Here is a 19169-nt window from a genome sequence, read left to right on the forward strand (position 1 = left end):
TTTATTTGAATGTGTAATTGTAAAACGTGTTGTTGTTTTGTGTATATTTTTTTTCAATTTACAAAATGGTATTGTGCTAAAGAGGTCATTCTCTTCCTTGCTTCTTTCTTTTTCCAAGACTCCTTCCTCTCACTGAGGAAAACATATGTTCTAGCAGTTATTGTTTTCTTTCAGAGGGAGGGAATGATGGAACTTCCCTGGTGGTGCAGTGGTTAAGACTCCATGCTCCCAACGCAGGGGGCCCGGGTCCAATCCCTGGTCAGGGAACTAGATTCCGCATGCAAGCTGCAACTAAGGAGCCCACATGCTGCAACTAAGGAACCTCCCTGCCACAACTAAGACCCAGCACAACCAAATAAATAAATATTAAATGTTAAAAATAAAAGAGGGAGGAAAAGATTCTATTTTATAAAGAACATTTATGAGTTCCAGTTATGGTGATCCCTGAAATTCTTTAGCATAGGATTCATTAAACTCCAATTTGACATTATAAAATGTTGAGCTAATTCCTATACCAATTAATGTTCCTGAATCTTCTTTGAGTAGAATTCTTAAATATACAATTCTTATTAATTATACGATTTTTTTAAGGGAACTTTATTTACTTATTTATTTATTTATTTATTTTAAAATTTATGGCTGAACTGGGTCTTCGTTGCCGCACAGGCTTTCTTTTGTTGTGGCAAGCGGAGGCTACTCTTCATTATGGTGCGTGGGTTTCTCATTGCAGTGGATTCTCTTATTGCGGAGCACAGGCCCTAGGCACATGGGCTTCATTAGTTGTGGCACGATGGCTCAGTAGCTGTGGCTCACGGGCTCTAGAGCGCAGGCTCAGTAGTTGTGGCGCATGGGCTTAGATGCTCCGCGGCATGTGGGATCCTCCCAGACCAGGGCTCGAACCCATGTCCCCTGCATTGGCAGGTGGATTCTTAACCACTGCGCCACCAGGGAAGCCCTAATCATGCAATTTTAAGCTAGGAAAGACATTAGCAATCACCCAGCATTTAAGGCAAGAGTCCTGCAAAGGGAAGTAATTGGCACATGTTTATGTTGTTAGCTAGAGACTGACTCTAGAACCCCGCTTAAAACCAAGACTAGGTTTTCTAGCTCAGCACAAATATGTTTTTTATTATATTGTTTCTTTATTGTTTATAGGACACAAAAGCCAACCGAGAGGAATGGGCCATTCATGAATACAGTGAAAATCCAAAAGGTGTGAGCACATTTGACTTTAAAAGCATACTTTTAAAAAGGCTAGATACAGGGCTTCCCTGGTGGCACAGTGGTTGAGAGTCCGCCTGCCGATGCAGGGGACATGGGTTCATGCCCTGGTCCGGGAGGATCCCACATGCCGTGGAGCGGCTAGGCCCGTGAGCCATGGCTGCTGAGCCTGCGCGTCCGGAGCCTGTGCTCCGCAATGGGAGAGGCCACAACAGTGAGAGGCCCGCGTACCGCAAAAAAAAAAAAAAAAAGTAGATACATAGAATACTACGTTCATATGTACATACAGATATTTATGCATATGTGTGCTGTAACTAAAGAATTATGACTTACACGTATGTATTCTATTTTACACTTTTTATTGTCACATGACCCTCATAATAAGCTATGAAATATGTGACACAGGCTTATGTGTTCTCATTGATCACCACCACAGCTTCTTCATGGCTGCTCATGTGTCAGTGTTAAGTGGTTTAGAACAGCCTTTTTACTACTTTTTTTTTCAATCAGTATTATTAAGTTGGGCTTTTGTCCCAGATCTTGATACATATGTCTGGTGAGCACTGCCAGACCCCATCGCTGATGTCCAGGCTGGTCTAGAGCCACAGCAGGCCATCCAGTTATTTCCCCCCCGAGACCAGACCTGAGTCTTTGATCTTACCACAGGCGTTTCAGGGGAGTCCTTTCCCAAGCCTCGCTGTTGGTGTCAGAGAACAGGTGCCACAGAACAGAGTAGATTGTGACTGCCCTTGGGACCTACAGTTTCCACACCCAAATCATTGGTGCTTTTGCTATATGACCCCTATATTATGTTTCCACACCATCACATCACAGTGGACCTTTTGCTGCGATGTCATTACAAATAACTGTCTGTAGTAGTGGATATCTGATCAGAACTTAAGCAGAAGAAGGAATAGTTCCCTTAATACATTTTTCCTTCTAACTTCTGCAAAAAGAGTAGTAAGTTTTAGAATATTTTAAGCAAAATGTTAAAATATTTGTCATCTCTAAGTATTCTTAGCATATAACCTAAAGTGTTAAAAAGAAATTAAATGTAAGATTTAAGTTGTTGATAATATAAAATTAGAAGAATGCATATGCTTCATGAGTCTACTTTAAAGATCATTATTCAACTATATAACGTGGATTAATTTGAAATACCAAAAAAATGACATGTCCATTTGGGTACAAATAATTTCATTACAATGAGGTTAATTTTTTTAAAAGGTAATTTATATTTTACAGAAGTCTTCCCTAACATTTACTGTTACTTTTGCTATACTTGGTACTGGTCATCTAAACATTTACAACATTGGTCAGGTCATTCTGAGATTTTTGCCTTAATTTTTCAGGAAATATGCAGTTGTCCACTACTCTTTAGTATTACCCCATAATTCATGGTTGATAGAGTTTCACTGAAAGCCTCAGGACTTTTCTTTTTCTCATTAGTTAGAAAAAATATTTCTAACTATATCCTATCATAGGAAATATGCATGATCGTGCAAAGAACAGTTCTTCAGAAATCCTGGAAAATAGTAAATCAACAAAAAAATCAAAGAAGGTAAGTGAAATGAATTTTTCATTTTAGTGTTAAGGCTAAAGTATTGAATTGCTTCTACTACTTTTTATATGGTGATCCACATAATTTAACTCCCTTAATATGAGTTTTGATGACTCAAGAACATGTGACGAATTTCAGGTGATGTTTCGCATTTTTAACGTGCATGTTTACTTATTGGATTATGATTCAGATTGCTCTGCAAAAATATAATAGCATGTTCCTTTCAATCCTCATGCATACTGATTCATCATACAATAAAAGATATGTAAAAGAACTCTACTGCTTAAATTATAAGAGTATAGTATCCCGAGAGTCTAGAAGAGAGTAAGGCAAAGCCAAGAAATAGGATGAATGAAAAAATAAAGATGACTGTGCTTAGAAAACATTACAACATGCTACTCCAGTCTCTCCTAGTACCTGTTTTGGAGTTGTTACAAGTCTGATGGATACGTTTCTTCTTCTTGGAAGTAAATTACTCTTTCCACTTACAGAAAAACTTTATTTAATCATGAGATTACATTGCCAGGTAGAAGTGTTAGGAGGTAACATGGAAGACAAGAAAAATGAAAAGCCTCGTTAATTCTTATTCAACTTAGGTGTCAGCTTAAATGTCTTTTCCACACAGAGGCCTTTTGTAACCAGTAGCACTTATATAAATTATTATGTCCCATTATTATTCTCTCACAGAGCACCCTTTTCTCATACTTCTTAGTATTTGTCACAGTTTGCAATTACATAGTCATTTGTATATTCATTTTCTTTATGTCTGTATCTCCCCCACTGGCCTTCAGCTCCTTGGGGACATAAACTATTTTCTGTTTCACTTTCTAGTGTATCCTTAGCACTTATCACAGTTCCTGGTAAATGGTAGATGCTCAGTAAACATTTTTGGTTGACAATGGATTGTAAAATGTGAGGGGGTAAGAAAGAGGAAAGGATGAAGGTAAAACCAGGAGCCGCCCTTAGGGTAGTAAACAGCCTGTTTTTTGCCATCTTTGTAGGTATATGCCACTCTGAAATTCCTTTCAGAATTACTTCAGAAATTTCAGAAGTTATTTTAGCCCAAATCTCCATATTGTTATCTTTTACTAAAAATTACTTCATTACTATTTTTATCTTTATAAAATAATAAGTTTGGATTACCATACCCAAAAGATGTCTGTGACCTGGCTCAAAGGACACTTCGGAATTATTATCCTTCTTAGAATTATAACATGTATCGCTAGAACATTTCATCAAGGTTTAAGAACTTTCTAGATTCTCCGTCTAGTAGAACAGAACATTTAACAGATATTCCACCAGTATACTTCATAGTGTTCCTGTGAAAACTCTTTTCACTTACAAAGAGCTCAGGGAAAGAGTCTGGAAAAGAAAATCAAATCTGAGGGAGAGGGATGAAAAGTAAAGGAGTCAGGAGACCTAAGAACCTAAGGGGAGGAAAAGTGAAATGAAGCAGCAGAAAAAAATTTTTGAAACACACCTCTGACCAAATGAAAATGCATGTTGTAGAATATGTGGTCGAGTTTAGGGAACTTTTCAGCCTCTCCCGTCTTCAGCATTGTCCATAGTTGGTAGGATTTGGATACGCAGGACAGGAGAGGCCGGAGCCAGGGAAGGCATGCTGTGTGGCAGGCATCTACAGTAGCATCAGGGAGCCGTGCCAGTCCATGGGACAAAGGTGAGGCCAGGCCAGGATACAGAGTGCCAGGCTGACAAATTCAGTCCTAAACTTTGATTCTGCTTAAATTCTCATTTATACCTAATGGAAAAATATAATTCAGTAAGTATGCATTTCCTTGGATAAAGAAAAGAAAAAGTATTAAAAATTATATTTTAAAAGTCAAGCAGTAATAAATGTATTTCCTACTTAAAGAATAGTCTGTCATTCTATATATTTTAAAAAGGAAATAGATGATTTAGATGAGATTTTTTTCAATCATTCCCACATTATATATTTTAATCTACAATGTCTCTAACCTATTTATACCATCTAAGCCAAACAAATCAAACTGTTTTTAAAACATGGAAAATAAATGATGCATTAACTCATATCAAGATAAGCATGTGTTTGAAATTTTACATCCCTTCCTTTAATTAGACAGCCACTCCGAAGGTAATTAAAAAAAAAAAAAAGAAATAAGTACACTCTTGGTCTCTACAAGACAGAATTCTCCATTGAATTTTGTTTTGATGATTTTAAATGTTTCAGATAGCCAGGTTAGGACCCATAATTTTAATTGGTGGCAGAGATCTTTTGATTGTTATATTTGGAAATTGCCAAATATTGCTTTTCCAAACTGTAGCAAATTTGAATCCACAGTTAGCCGCTAAGAAAAATGTGTTATTGGCTTAATTTCCACCTAAGTAAGGTACTGAAAAAAGTAGTAAGCTTTTTAGCTATTAATAATAATTTCTTCCCATCATGGTATTAGTTTATTCATGTGTTTATTTAGCATGTATTTACTGGGTGCCTCTTATGTGCTAGGCACAAGGCTAAAGGCTGCAGATAGGTTAAAAATCCAGTGCCACCCCTCAGAAACTAGCTAGAATATGGCAGATTCCTGGATAGTTCCCCATGCCAGTTCACAGTCAATAGATTTCTTATTCATTGTCACTACCATAAATATAAGAGGCTGAGATGAGGATTTCTCCACCAAAAATTATGCCTGTGGATTCTTGCCTTTCCTGACGGCTTCCTTTTCTCTGATGCTAAGCTTTATTCACCGTGGCAGCACAACACAGCACGTTTGCCCCAAGTACACAGTTAGCTTTACTCTATTGTGAGGAAAATCTGAGGTCAATTATACATATGGTATCCTGTTGCTGTCAGTTTTTTCAGGCTTAATACCTGAGACTGTCTCTTTCGGACCCACCCAATAATTACTCCCCTGCTTTTTAAAAATAACTATATTTAGGTATAATTGACCTATAATGAACTACACATATTTGAAGTATATAATCTGATTAGTTTTGACATACATATACAGCTGTGAAAGCATAATCACAATCAAGAGAGTGAACAGTGCCATTATCAGCAGAAGGTTCTTTGTGCCTCTCTGTGATCCCTGTCTACACCCCACATCCCCCTGCTGTACTCAGCAAATAACTGATACTGTTTTGAGATTCATCCATGCATGTATCAATAGTTCATTCCTTTATATTGCTGAGTGGTATTCTATTTTGAGTTAATTTCTCATATGGTAAAGGTATGGATTGAAGTTCTTTTTTTTGCATATGGACATCCCATTGTTCTAGCACCATTTGTTGAAAAGATTTTTAAAAAGCCTGTCCTCTACTGAATTGCCTTCATACCTTTGTCAGAAAGCAATTGACTTTTTATGTGTGAGCCTATTTCTGGACTCTGTATTCTGTTCCTTCAATCTGTTTATCTTGTGCCAGTACCACACTGTCTTGATTACTGTAGCTTTGATATAACTCTTGAAATCAGGAACTGTTAGTCCTCCAACTTTGCTCCTTTTCACACTTGTTTTGGCTATTCTAGACCCTTTTCACTTCCATGTGAATTTTTATAATCAGTTTGTCAATTAGTGAAAAAAATGCCTGCTGGGATTTTGATTTGGCATTGTTTTTGAATCTACAGATAAACTTGGGAAGAATTAACATTTTAACAATATTAAGTCTCCTAATTCATGAACATGACATTTCTCTTCATTTATTGATGTCTTCCCAAATTTCCTTTAGCAACATTTAGCTCTTAACATGGAAGTTGAGATCACTGATTTGAGACCTTTCTTATTTTCTATTATAGGCTTTTGTGTTATAAATTTCCCCTGAAGTACTTGATATGTTGTGTTTTCATTTTCATTCAGTTCAGAATACTTTCTAATTTCCCCTTTGATTTCTTCTTTGACTCATGTGTTATTTAATTTCAATGTTGCTGGAGATTTTTCCAGTGATCTTTCTGTTATTACTTTCTAATTTAATTACATTGTAATTGGAGAACATAATTAATATGAATTGATTCCTTTTAAATTTATTGAGACACATTTTATGGCCCAGAATCAAGTTTCTCTTGGTAAATGTTCATTTGAGAAGAAGGTTGAGAAGAATACTGTTGTTGGGTGGAGTGTTCTATCAGTGACAATTAAGTCAAGTTGGTTGATAGTGTTGTTCAAGTCTTCTCCATCCTTCCTGATTATCTGTCTACTTGTTCTATTATTAAAAGAGAGGTATTAAAATCCCTGACTATAAATTGAGGATTTGTCTAATTTCCCTTGTACTTCTATTAATTTTTGCTTTATGTATCTTAAAGCTGTTATTTGGTTCTATAATGTTTAGAATTATTACCTGCTCTAATTAATTGACCCCTTCATCATTATGAAATGACCTTCTTTATAGCCAGTGATAGTCTTTGCTCTAAAATCTACTTGATCTGATAATATATAGCCACTTTAGCTTTCTTTGGATTAGAGTTATCATCTTTTAACATACTTTTACTTTTAACCCATTTGTGATTTTACATTTGAAGTACATTTGATTTAGGCAGCAGGCAGATGGATCTTGCTTCTTTTTTTTCTAACATCTTTATTGGAGTATAATTCTTTTACAATGGTGTGTTAGTTTCTGCTGTATAACAAAGTGAATCAGCTATACATAAACATATATCCCCATATCTCCTCCCTCTTACATCTCCCTCCAACCATCCCCATCCCATCCCTCTAGGTGGACACAAAGCACTGAGCTGATCTCCCTGTGCTATGTGGCTGCTTCCCACTAGCTATCTATTTTACATTTGGTAGTGTATATATGTCCATGCCACTCTCTCACTTCATCCCAGCTTACCATTCCCCCTCTCCATGTACTCAAGTCCACTCTCTACGTCTGTGTCCATCCACCTCACTACAAATAACTCAGTTTCATTTCCTTTTATGGTGGAGTAATACTCCATTGTATACACGTGCCACATCTTCTTTATCCCTTCATCTGTTGATGGACACGTAGGTTGCTTCCATGTCCTGGCTATTGTAAATAGAGCTGTGATAAACACTGTGGTACCTGACTCTTTTTGAATTATGCTTTTCTCAGGGTATATGCCCAGTAGTGGGATTGCTGGGTCATATGGTAATTCTATTCTTAGTTTTTTAAGGAACCTCCATACTGTTCTCCATAGTGGCTGTACCAATTCACATTCCCACCAGCAGTGCAAGAGTGTTCCCTTTTCTCCACACCCTCTCCAGCATTTATTGTCTGTAGATTTTTTGATGATGGCCATACTGACTGGTGTGAGGTGATACCTCATTGTAGTTTTGATTGGCATTTCTCTAATGATTAGTGATGTTGAGCATCCTTTCATGTGTTACTGGCAATCTGGATATCTTCTTTGGAGAAATGTCTATTTAGGTCTTCTGCCCATTTTTGGATTAGGTTGTTTGTTTTTTTGATATTGAGCTGCATAAGCTGCCTGTATATTTTGGAGATTAATTCTTTGTCAGTTGCTTCGTTTGCAAATATTTTCTCCCATTCTGAGGGTTGTCTTTTGGTCTTGTTTATGGTTTCCTTTGCTGTGCAAAAGCTTTGAAGTTTCTTTAGGTCCCATTTGTTTATTTTTGTTTTTATTTCCATTTCTCTAGGAGGTGGGTCAAAAAGGATCTTGCTGTGATGTATCTCATAGAGTGTTCTGCCTATGTTTTCCTCTAAGAGTTTGATAGTGTCTGACCTTACATTTAGGTCTTTAATCCACTTTGAGTTTATTTTTGTGTATGGTGTTAGGGAGTGTTCTAATTTCATTCTTTTACATGTAGCTGTCCAGTTTTCCCAGCACCACTTACTGAAGAGGCTGTCTTTTCTCCATTGTATATTCTTGCCTCCTTTATCAAAGATAAGGTGACCATACGTGTGTAGGTATATCTCTGGGCTTTCTATACTGTTCCATTGATCTATATTTCTGTTTTTGTGCCAGTACCATACTGTCTTGATGACTGTGGCTTTGTAGTATAGTCTGAAGTCAGGGTGCCTGATTCTTCCAGCTCCGTTTTTCTTTCTCAAGATTGCTTTGGCTATTCAGGGTCTTCTATGTTTCCATTCAAATTGTGAAATATTTTTTGTTCTACTTCTGTGAAAAATGCTATTGGTAGTTTGATAGGGATTGCATTGAATTTGTAGATTGCTTTGGGTAGTATAATGATTTTCACAATGTTGATTCTTCCCATCCAAGAACATGGTATATCTCTCCATCTGTTGGTATCATCTTTAGTTTCTTTCATCAGTGTCTTATAGTTTTCTGCATATAGGTCTTTTGTCTCCATAGGTAGGTTTATACCTAGGTATTTTATTCTTTTTTTCCAATGGTAAATGGGAGTGTTTCCTTAATTTCTCTTTCAGATTTTTCATCATTAGTGTGTAGGAATGCCAGAGATTTCTGTGCATTAATTTTATATCCTGCTACTTTACCAAATTCATTGATCAGCTCTAGCAGTTTTCTGGTAGCATCTTTGGGATTCCCTATGTATAGTATCATGTCGTCTGCAAACAGTGACAGCTTTACTTCTTTTCCGATTTGGATTCCTTTTATTTCTTTTTTTTCTCTGACTGCTGTGGCTAAAACTTTGAAAACTATGTTGAATAATAGTGGTGACAGTGGACAACCTTGTCTTGTTCCTGATCTTAGAGGAAATGGTTTCAGTTTTTCGCCATTGAGAACGATGTTGGCTGCGGGTTTGTCATATATGCCCTTTATTATGTTGAGGTAAGTTCCCTCTATGCCTACTTTCTGGAGGGTTTTTATCATAAATGGGTGTTGAATTTTGTCAAAAGCTTTCTCTGCGTCTATTGAGATGATCATATGGTTTTTCTCCTTCAGTTTGTTAATATGGTGTATCACATTGATTGATTTGCATATATTGAAGAATCCTTGCATTCCTGGGATAAACCCTACTTGATCATTGTGTATGATCCTTTTAATGTACTGTTGGATTCTGTTTGCTAGTATTTTGTTGAGGATTTTTGCATCTATGTTCATCAGTGATATTGGGCTGTAGTTTTCTTTTTTTGTGACATCTTTGTCTGGTTTGTTATCAGGGTGATGGTGGCCTCGTAGAATGAGTTTGGGAGTGTTCCTCCCTCTGCTATATTTTGGAAGAGTTTGAGAAGGGTAGGTGTTAGCTCTTCTCTAAATGTTTGATAGAATTAGCCTGTGAAGCCATCTGGTCCTGGGCTTTTGTTTGTTGGAAGATTTTTAATCACAGTCTCAATTTCAGTGCTTGTGATTGGTTTGTTTATACTTTGTTTCTTCCTGGTTCAGTCTCAGAAGGTTGTGCTTTTCTAAGAATTTGTCCATTTCTTCCAGGTTGTCCATTTTATTGGCATATAGTTGCTTGTAGTAATCTCTCACGATCCTTTGTATTTCTGCAGTGTCAGTTGTTACTCCTCATTTTTCATTTCTTTCTTTTTTTTTTTTTTTTGCGGTACACGGGCCTCTCACTGTTGTGGCCTCTCCCGCAGCGGAGCACAGCCTCCGGACGCGCAGGGCCAGCGGCCATGGCTCACGGGCCCAGCCGCTCCGTGGCATGTGGGATCTTCCCAGACCAGGGCACGAACCCATGTCCCCTGCATCGGCAGGTGGACTCTCAACCACTGCGCCACCAGGGAAGCCCCATTTTTCATTTCTAATTCTACTGATTTGAGTCTTCTCCCTTTTTTTCCTTTTGAGTCTGGCTAATGGTTTATCAATTTTGTTTATCTTCTCAAAGAACCAGCTTTTAGTTTTATTGCTCTTAGCTGTTGTTTCCTTCATTTCTTTTTCATTTATTTTTGATCTGATGTTTATGATTTCTTTCCTTCTGCTACCTTTGGGGTTTTTTTGTTCTTCTCTAATTGCTTTAGGTGTAAGGTTACAGTGTTCATTTGAGATGTTTCTTGTTCTTGAGGTAGGATTGTATTGCTATAAACTTCCCTCTTAGAACTGCTTTTGCTGCATCCCATAGGTTTTGGGTCGTCATGTTTTCATTGTCATTTGTTTCTAGGTATTTTTTTATTTCATCTTTGATTTCTTCAGTGATCTCTTGGTTATTTAGTAGTATATTGTTTAGCCTCCATGTGTTTGTATTTTTGCCAGATTTTTTCCTGTAATTGATATCTAGTCTCATAGCGTTGTGGTCGGAAAACATACTTGATACGATTTCATTTTTTTTAATTTACCAGTGCTTGATTTGTGACCCAAGTTATGATCTATCCTGGAGAATGTTCCATGAGCACTTGAGAAGAAAGTGTATTCTGTTGTTTTAGGATGGAATGTCCTACAAATATCAATTAAGTCCATCTTGTTTAATGTATCATTTAAAGCTTGTGTTTCTTTATTTATTTTCATTTTGGATGATCTGTCCATTGGTGAAAGTAGGTTTTTAAAGTCCCCTACTATAATTGTGTTACTGTCAATTTCCCCTTTTATGGCTGTTAACATTTGCTTTATGTATTGAGGTGCTCCTATGTTAGGTGCATAAATACTTACAATTGTTATATCTTCTTCTTGGATTGATCCCTTGATCATTATGTAGTGTCCCTCTTTGTCTCTTTGTAGTGTCCTTCTTTGTCCCTTTATTTACTATAATAAAATATATAGTCTTTATTTATTTATTTTTTTAAATTTTTTTGCTGTATGTGGGCCTCTCACTGTTGTGGTCTCTCCCGTTGCAGAGCACAGGCTCTGAACACACAGGCTCAGCAGCCATGGCTCACGACGGGCCCAGCTGCTTCGCGGCATGTGGGATCTTCCCAGACTGGGGCACGAACCCGCGTCCCCTGCATCAGCAGGCGGACTCTCAACCAGTGCGCCACCAGGGAAGCCCTATAGTCTTTATTTTAAAGTCTGTTTTGTCTGATATGAGAATTGCTACTCCATCTCTCTTTTGATTTCCATTTACATGGAATATCTTTTTCCATCCCCTCACTTTCAGTCTGTATGTATCCCTAGGTCTGAAGTGGGTCTCTTGTAGACAGCATATATACAGCTCTTGTTTTTGTATCCATTCAGCCAGTCTGTGTCTTTTGTTTCTAGCATTTAATTCATTTACATTTAAGGTAGTTATCGATATGTGTGTTCCTAGTACCATTTTCTTAATTATTTTTGGTTTGTTATGGTAGGTGTTTTCCTTCTCTTGTGTTTCCTGCTTAGAGAAGTTCCTTTAGCATTTCTTGTAAAGCTGGTTTGGTGGTGCTGAATTCTCTTAGCTTTTGCTTGTCTGTAAAGGTTTTAATATCTCCATCGAATCTGAATTGAGATCCTTGCTGGGTAGAGTAATCTTGGTTTTAGGTTTTTCTCTTTCATCACTTTAACTATGTCCTGCCACTCCCTTCTGGCTTGCAGAGTTTCTGCTGAAAGATCAGCTGTTAACCTTATGGGGATTCCCTTGTATGTTATTTGTTGCTTTTCCCTTGCTGCTTTTAGTATTTTTTCTTTGTATTTAATTTTTGATAGTTTGATTAATATGTGTCTTGCCGTGTTTCTCCTTGGATTTATCCTGTATGGGACTCTGCGCTTCCTGGACTTGATTGACTATGTCCTTTCCCGTATTAGGGAAGTTTTCAACTATAATCTCTTCAAATATTTTCTCAGTCCCTTTCGTTTTCTCTTCTTCTTCTGGGACCCCTATAATTCAAACGTTGGTGCGTTTAATGTTGTCCCAGAGGTCTCTGAGACTGTCCTCAATTCTTTTCATTCTTTTTTATTTATTCTGCTCTGTGGTAGTTATTTCCACTATTTTATCTTCCAGGTCACTTATCCATTCTTCTGCCTCAGTTATTCTGCTATTGATTCCTTCTAGAGAATGTTTAATTTCATTTATTGTGTTGTTCATCATTGTTTGTTTGCTCTTTAGTTCTTCTAGGTCCTTGTTAAGTGTTTCTTGTATTTTCTCCATTCTGTTTCAAAGATTTTGGATCATCTTTTACTATCATTGCTCTGAATTCTTTTTCAGGTAGACTGCCTATTTCCTCTTCATTTGTTTGGTCTGTTGGGTTTTTACCTTGCTCCTTCATCTGCTGTGTATTTCTCTGTCTTCTCATTTTGCTTAACTTACTGTGCTTGGGGTCTCCTTTTCGCAGGCTGCAGGTTTGTAGTTCCCGTTGTTTTTGGTGTGTGCCCCCGTTGGGTGAGGTTGGTTCAGTGGGTTTTGTAGGCTTTCTGGTGGAGGGGACTGGTGCCTGTGTTCTGGTGAATGAGGCTGGATCTTGTCTTTCTGGTGTGCAGGACTGCATCCGGTGGTATGTTTTGGGGTGTCTGTGAACTTATTATGATTTTAGGCAGCCTCTCTGCTAATGGGTGGGGTTGTGTTCCTGTCTTGCTAGTTGTTTGGCACAGGGTGTCCAGCACTGTAGCTTACTGGTCGTTGAGTGGAGCTGGGTCTTCGCGTTGAGATGGAGATCTCTGAGAGAGCTTTCACCATTTGCTGGAGCACCAGGGTCTTGCTTTTTTATCTAATCTGAAAATCTCTGCCTATTTTTTAATTTATTTATTTATGGCTGCATTGGGTCTTCGTTGCTGCACACAGGCTTTCTCTAGTTGCGACGAGTGGGGGCTACTCTTCGTTGTGGTGCCTGGGCTTCTCATTGCAGTGGCTTCTCTTGTTGCAGAGCACAGGTACTAGGCGCGTGGGCTTCAGTAGTTTTGGCACGTGCCCTCAGTAGTTGTGGCTCGCAGGCTCTAGAGCGCAGGCTCAGTCATTGTGGCGCACGGGCTTAGTTGCTCCGTGGCATGTGGGATCTTCCCGGACCAGGGCTTGAACCTGTGTCCCCTGCATTGGCAGGCGGATTCTTAACCACTGTGCCATGACGGAAGCCCTGCCTTTTTAATTGGAGCGTTCAGACCAGTTATATTTAATCTAATTATTGGTGTCATTAGGTTTAAGTCTATTATCTTACCATTGGTAGTATCCTTCTTTGTTCCTAAAAAAATGCTACTTTATTTTATTGAATTTTATCATAGCTATACTTGTTTTCCTATGGTTAGCATTTTCCTAATATATCTTTTTTCATTCTTATACTTCTACTTGTACTTTAGATGTGTCTCTTGTAAATGGCCTATAAGGTGGATTCTGACTTTATACTTTTTAACATGTACCTAAAATCTAAAGCTAATCAATGTTCCTTTTTCCCAAATGTTACCAGGATCTTAGAAGAGTTTTCTCTCCTATCACTCGATTTTTTTCCCATTTTACATGTTATTGTATCAAGTATTCTATTAATTTTTTGAACCTCATCAATCAAATATCATTATTTGTTATACCGCTTTCTTTATTCACCATTCCTTTTCACATCTCAGATGTCCCTTCTGGAGTGTTTTTTATTTTTCCTGAAGAAATCCTTTGGAACTTACTGTCATAAATTTCGTTCTGAAGTTAACTTTTGCACTTGCTACTCACTGGAAAATTAATGGTGGTATGGCTGGTTGACAATTATTTTCTTTCAGTATCTCCTCCCATTGTGGCTGTTAAGAAATTTACTTTAGTATAATTGCTGGTAACTTCACATATAATCTGTCATTTCTGTCTGGCTGCTTTTTACATTGTTTGTTTGTCTTTGATGTGCTTCATTTCACTATGAGATGCCTAGATGTGAGTTTTTTTATTTTAACTTTCTTCTAATTCATTATGACTCTTGAATCTGAGAATTCATGTCATTCATCATTTTAAGAAAATTCTCATCCATTATACATTTGAATATTTCTCTCTCCTCTTTGGAGCTCAAATATAATAACACTCTTTATTCTGTTATCTGTGTCTTTTAATTTTTACTTTTATATTTTGTGTATTTAATTGATATTTGGGGAAATTTCAGAGCTTGTCTGTTTCATAGTATCTTTTCATCTGAGACTAATCTGCTGTTTAACCTCCTTATTGAGTTTTAATTTCAGTTATGTTTTTCACATTTTGAAGTGAAATTCTATTTTGATTCTTTTTCAAATCAATCTGATCTTTTACCTTGTTTTGTTTACCTAGTACCCTGTTTTTTTTATTATAGTCCTTTAAATAATTTAAGCAAACTTATTTTATATTCTGTATTTAGTTATTCCAATGTCAGACATCCTCCAGAGTCTAAATCTGTTTGTTGCTTTGGCTGGCTTGCTAATGGTGTCTTGTTTCCTTCTGTGTTTTGATATTTGGATTGTAAATTCATGTTCAACCAGGACTTTTTGTGCAAATCCTTTAAAGCTTAGATTACTGTAAGTCCATCCATAGAGAATTTATATAAAATTCTGTTATCTTCCCTGGGTGTTACCATTTCGGGACAGCTTTCAGTCAATGTCTCAGTTAAGGGTTTTCCACCAGTACTGTACATGTGAACCCCAAACTCACATTAGGAAAACATTATTAGGCTGAGAGAGACATGTTATTTTGTTCTCTTCCAATGTTTGTAGGTGAACTTACATTAAAGACCTAGTCCTCAGAGGGTCCCCACTTTATATAGGAGCCTCAGTTCCAATTCTCCATATTTTGTGAGATCAAATCTGTTAAAATCCAAGAGTTGAAGTTATGAGATCAATAAAAGCCATTTCAGTACTCAACTCACCCCTGAGGCTTCCTGCTCCCTCCTTTTTTGTCCCACAGGGATTTCCCTTCATTTTATGTGAGCTTACCTACACATTATAAAATTATATTTTGTATACTTCTTCAGCATTTCTTGGCATTTTGTAGTGGCAGAATTTTTCAAGATGTGTATTCCTACGCAATAGCAGGAACAGGAGTTCTCCCATTTTAGTTCATAGACTCTTTATCTAGACTAACTTTTTGAGTTACAACTTTTCATTCTAGTTCCTCCATTCTTTAAGGCTAAAGGCAAACTATTATTATTAGCACCATTTTAATTTCTGAAGGAGCCAGATCTTCAGCTGTTCTTTGGTTTTGGCATCTTGTCAAAACCATTATTTGGGTTGTCATTCTTTAGGAATCCTGTTTTCTGTCTGGCTAAATCCTCAAAGGGCTTAAATCATTTGGAACTTTTCAGTTATCATCTTCCTTGATGTCTCCTGCATGTGCCTTGTTGGCCACTCTCTTCTTGATATTTTCCTCCCCTGACTTCTGAGTTGCCTTTTTTTCCTGATTTTGTTCCTACAAAACTCAGTCCCCAGTGCTGGCTCCTCTTCCTCTGCCTACCTTTCACACTTGGCTTTTCCTCAGTCTCTTTTCTTCTGTTTTCTCTTCTGCCCACCTGGAATCCCTGGGTTATGGGGTCTACTTTCGTCTCTTCAGCTGTTATGTGCATTCTGCCTGTCCTCAGCCCTGGCCTCCCCTGAGCAGCAGGTCTGTATATCCAACTGCCTACTCAGGCACCTGGGGCTCCCACCCCCATCATTTGACAGCACTAACACTTTGCCAGAAGTTCTGATCTACAGGAATGGGGAGGTATGTCCTCTAGAAGATGCTGGTTTTCATCTTTTTCTCTTATAACAAAACAAAGTGAAATACTAAATTTGTTCTTTGAAGAAAAATGTTAACATATTACCAAAGCACTGATAGTGTTGAAGGGTAAACCTTGAAAGGTCTTGTTTTAGGGAAGAATCATGATTGCAGTTGGTAAAAGAAAAAAGGCTGGTGGATGCTAAGAATGTACCATTGTGGTGCCTCATAAAGATGTGATGAAATAATGTTAAGACTTGTTGAAAATTATACCCCCTAAATACTGTTAAGTGACTGTTTCACTTACTGAAATGAATTCTCTGCGTGTGTGTTTTTTTTTTCTAGATTTTCCTCTTTAAAAAGATGTCATTGACGAGCCAGAAAAGTAGAAAGCAGAATAATAATGAGCCAGTCCCAGAGATAAAATCAATAGGAGATAAAATAGCTTTTAAAAAGAATAAGAAAGATACCAACAAGAACCACATGGGGCAAAATCATCAGGATACCTCACCCCCAAATATGGAGAGAAGGTCAAAATCTTGTGTAATACTGTGAATATATGTTTATGTTTTCATGGTCACCACACCCATTGTAATTTATACTTGGAAAACATTTGAGCTCTGACGGAAAGTTTCTAATAACAAACTTTTAAAGATATAACTTAAGAATATGCTTTATTTGGTTTGAATAGTATGACCAGTTTTGATATTTATTTAAATGCTGATATTTTTGACAAGCAATTTCAGAATATGTGTATCTCAGACTCTCCTTCAAGCGTTGTGGCCTTAACGGTTCAGTGTTGCAATATAAAATATATTTTTATATGTGAAACTTAAGATATTTCATAGTTTTTACTAAATTTTACTTCTTTATAATTTCATAAGGCAATATTTGCAATCTCAAGACACAGTTGTTTTTTTTTTGGCGGTACACGGGCCTCTCACTGTTGTGGCTTTTCCCGTTGCGGAGCACAGGCTCCGGATGTGCAGGCTCAGCGGCCATGGCTCACGGGCCCAGCCGCTCCGCGGCATGTGGGATCTTCCCGGACCGGGGCACGAATCCGTGTCCCCTGCATCGGCAGGCGGACTCTCAACCACTGTGCCACCAGGGAAGCCCCATGACACAGTTTTTAATGTATTTGCAATTTTCAAAAACTGAGTCAAAATTGTTGTTTTTTTTTTTTTTTTTTTTTTTGCGGTATGCGGGCCTCTCACTGTTGTGGCCTCCCCCGTTGCGGAGCACAGGCTCCGGACGCGCAGGCTCCGGACGCGCAGGCTCAGCGGCCATGGCTCACGGGCCCAGCCGCTCCGCGGCATATGGGATCCTCCCAGACCGGGGCACGAACCCGTATCCCCTGCATCGGCAGGCGGACTCTCAACCACTTGCGCCACCAGGGAGGCCCCCAAAATTGTTTTTAATGAACATATTTTAATAAACTATAACTGGTCGGTTCCACTGTTTAAATGGGTGAATATGAATAAAATTTGGAGGTACTTGGAGTTATCAGTTGACAAAACAGGGGCAAAAAAAATCTAATTTTAAAATATTGAAAGATGCAAAATGCATTTACCTTTGAGTAAAGAAAGTATCAGGGCAACTGTATAAACAGGACATCTTTGTGGAGAAACTGTGTTGAAATTTCTTTGCTTCCCACTCCTCTCTTTAGGGAGGTGATTTGACATGAAAACATTGCAGATTATCTGCACTGTTTGACCATGCCACAGATCAACAGTCTAGGAGAACCGGACACAGCCAGACTGGCTCATTGCAGCTGTCTCTAGCATGGACAGTGGTAACTAAGGTTGGCTGTGTCACACAGTGCTCTACCACAAGGAATAGGAAGGGTAAAGCTGCTAAGTCTGCTCTAATAGAAACATTGCTTTCCTATGCTCACAGATGCTACATATTTAATTGATCAAACTACCTTCATTTTTCCCATTCTAACTTCTGACTAAAACATTTGCTTATTCAATCACAGTGATCATTGCCCCATTTAAACAAAACTAAACAAAAATACTCCATCTTTGTGTTTCACGTACAAAGGCTGTAAGGATGTTAGTCTAGAATAGATGTGATTTTGAAATCTTACAAAATAGTCTCCTATATTACATTTAGTGGAATTCTAATTTTATTAAAGGTAAATTTAATAAAAATTTTTGCTATTGCCACTATAGTACTAATACAGTATTGTAAAAATACTTTGCCAAAATATAAACTATAGAAGCCAAGTGGAAGTGAAACTCACAGTAATACTAAGACATGCCAGTTGTGATAGGCAGGATCCTAAAATGGCCCCCAAGTTTCCCGCCTGCTGGTATACTTGCCTTGAATAATCCCTTCCCCTTGAGAGTAGGGGAGACCAGTGAATATGATGAGCTATCACTCCATTGCTTATGTTATATTATGTGGAAAAGATGAAATATTTTGCAGATATAATTAAGATTCCTAATGAGTTAACTTTAAGCAAAAGAGAGATAATCCTAGGTGGGCCTGACCTAATCAGGCGAGCCCTTTCAAAAAAGATCTAGATGTCAGAGTTGGAAGAATTCAGAGCAATTCAAAGCAGTAGAGATGCTCTCCTGTTGGCCTTGAAGAAGCAAACTGCCATATTATGGAGAGGGCCATGTGCCAGGGTGAGAAGCCTCTAGGGTCTGAAGGCTTCTACTCTACAACTGCAAGGCACTGAATTCTGCCAACAACCAGTGAGCTTGGAAGAGGAGCCCAATCCTCAGATTAGACCATAGCCCTGGCTGACACCCTGATTGCAGCTTTGTGAGGCCCTGAGCAAAGGACCTAGCTAAGTAGTACCCAGGCTCCTGACCTATGAAAACTATGAGATAATAACTATATGTTGTTCTAATCCACGAACTTTGTGGTAATTTGTTATGCAGCAGTAGAAACTAACATCAGTTTTATTCTGGGAAAGGGCCTCTCTCAAATCAGAAAGTTGGAAAGTCTTCATCTCAGGAATGAGGGGATATTTTATTAAACTTAACAAAAAATACATTTAAACAAGGGATCACATAACTGAAGTATTG

General features: G+C 37.9%; 1 protein-coding gene across 8 annotated transcripts in view; it reads left to right on the plus strand.

Annotated features, from left to right (window-relative positions):
• Positions 1 to 16753, plus strand: part of RPGR (retinitis pigmentosa GTPase regulator) — a 66060-nt gene extending 49307 nt beyond the window's left edge. For 7 of the 8 annotated variants that reach the window (XM_060086445.1, XM_060086446.1, XM_060086447.1 and 4 more), the window contains 3 exons: positions 1156 to 1213; positions 2706 to 2782; positions 16477 to 16753. In XM_060086445.1, coding sequence (XP_059942428.1) covers positions 1156 to 1213; positions 2706 to 2782; positions 16477 to 16686 — 345 coding nt within the window. In that variant the 3' untranslated portion in view covers positions 16687 to 16753. The remainder of the gene's footprint in view (positions 1 to 1155; positions 1214 to 2705; positions 2783 to 16476) is intronic. The other variant, XM_060086451.1, reaches the window with a different exon arrangement.
• Positions 16754 to 19169: the final 2416 nt, after the last annotated feature.

Source organism: Mesoplodon densirostris, chromosome X (genome assembly GCF_025265405.1).
Source record: "Mesoplodon densirostris isolate mMesDen1 chromosome X, mMesDen1 primary haplotype, whole genome shotgun sequence".
Classification (NCBI taxonomy): domain Eukaryota; kingdom Metazoa; phylum Chordata; class Mammalia; order Artiodactyla; family Ziphiidae; genus Mesoplodon; species Mesoplodon densirostris.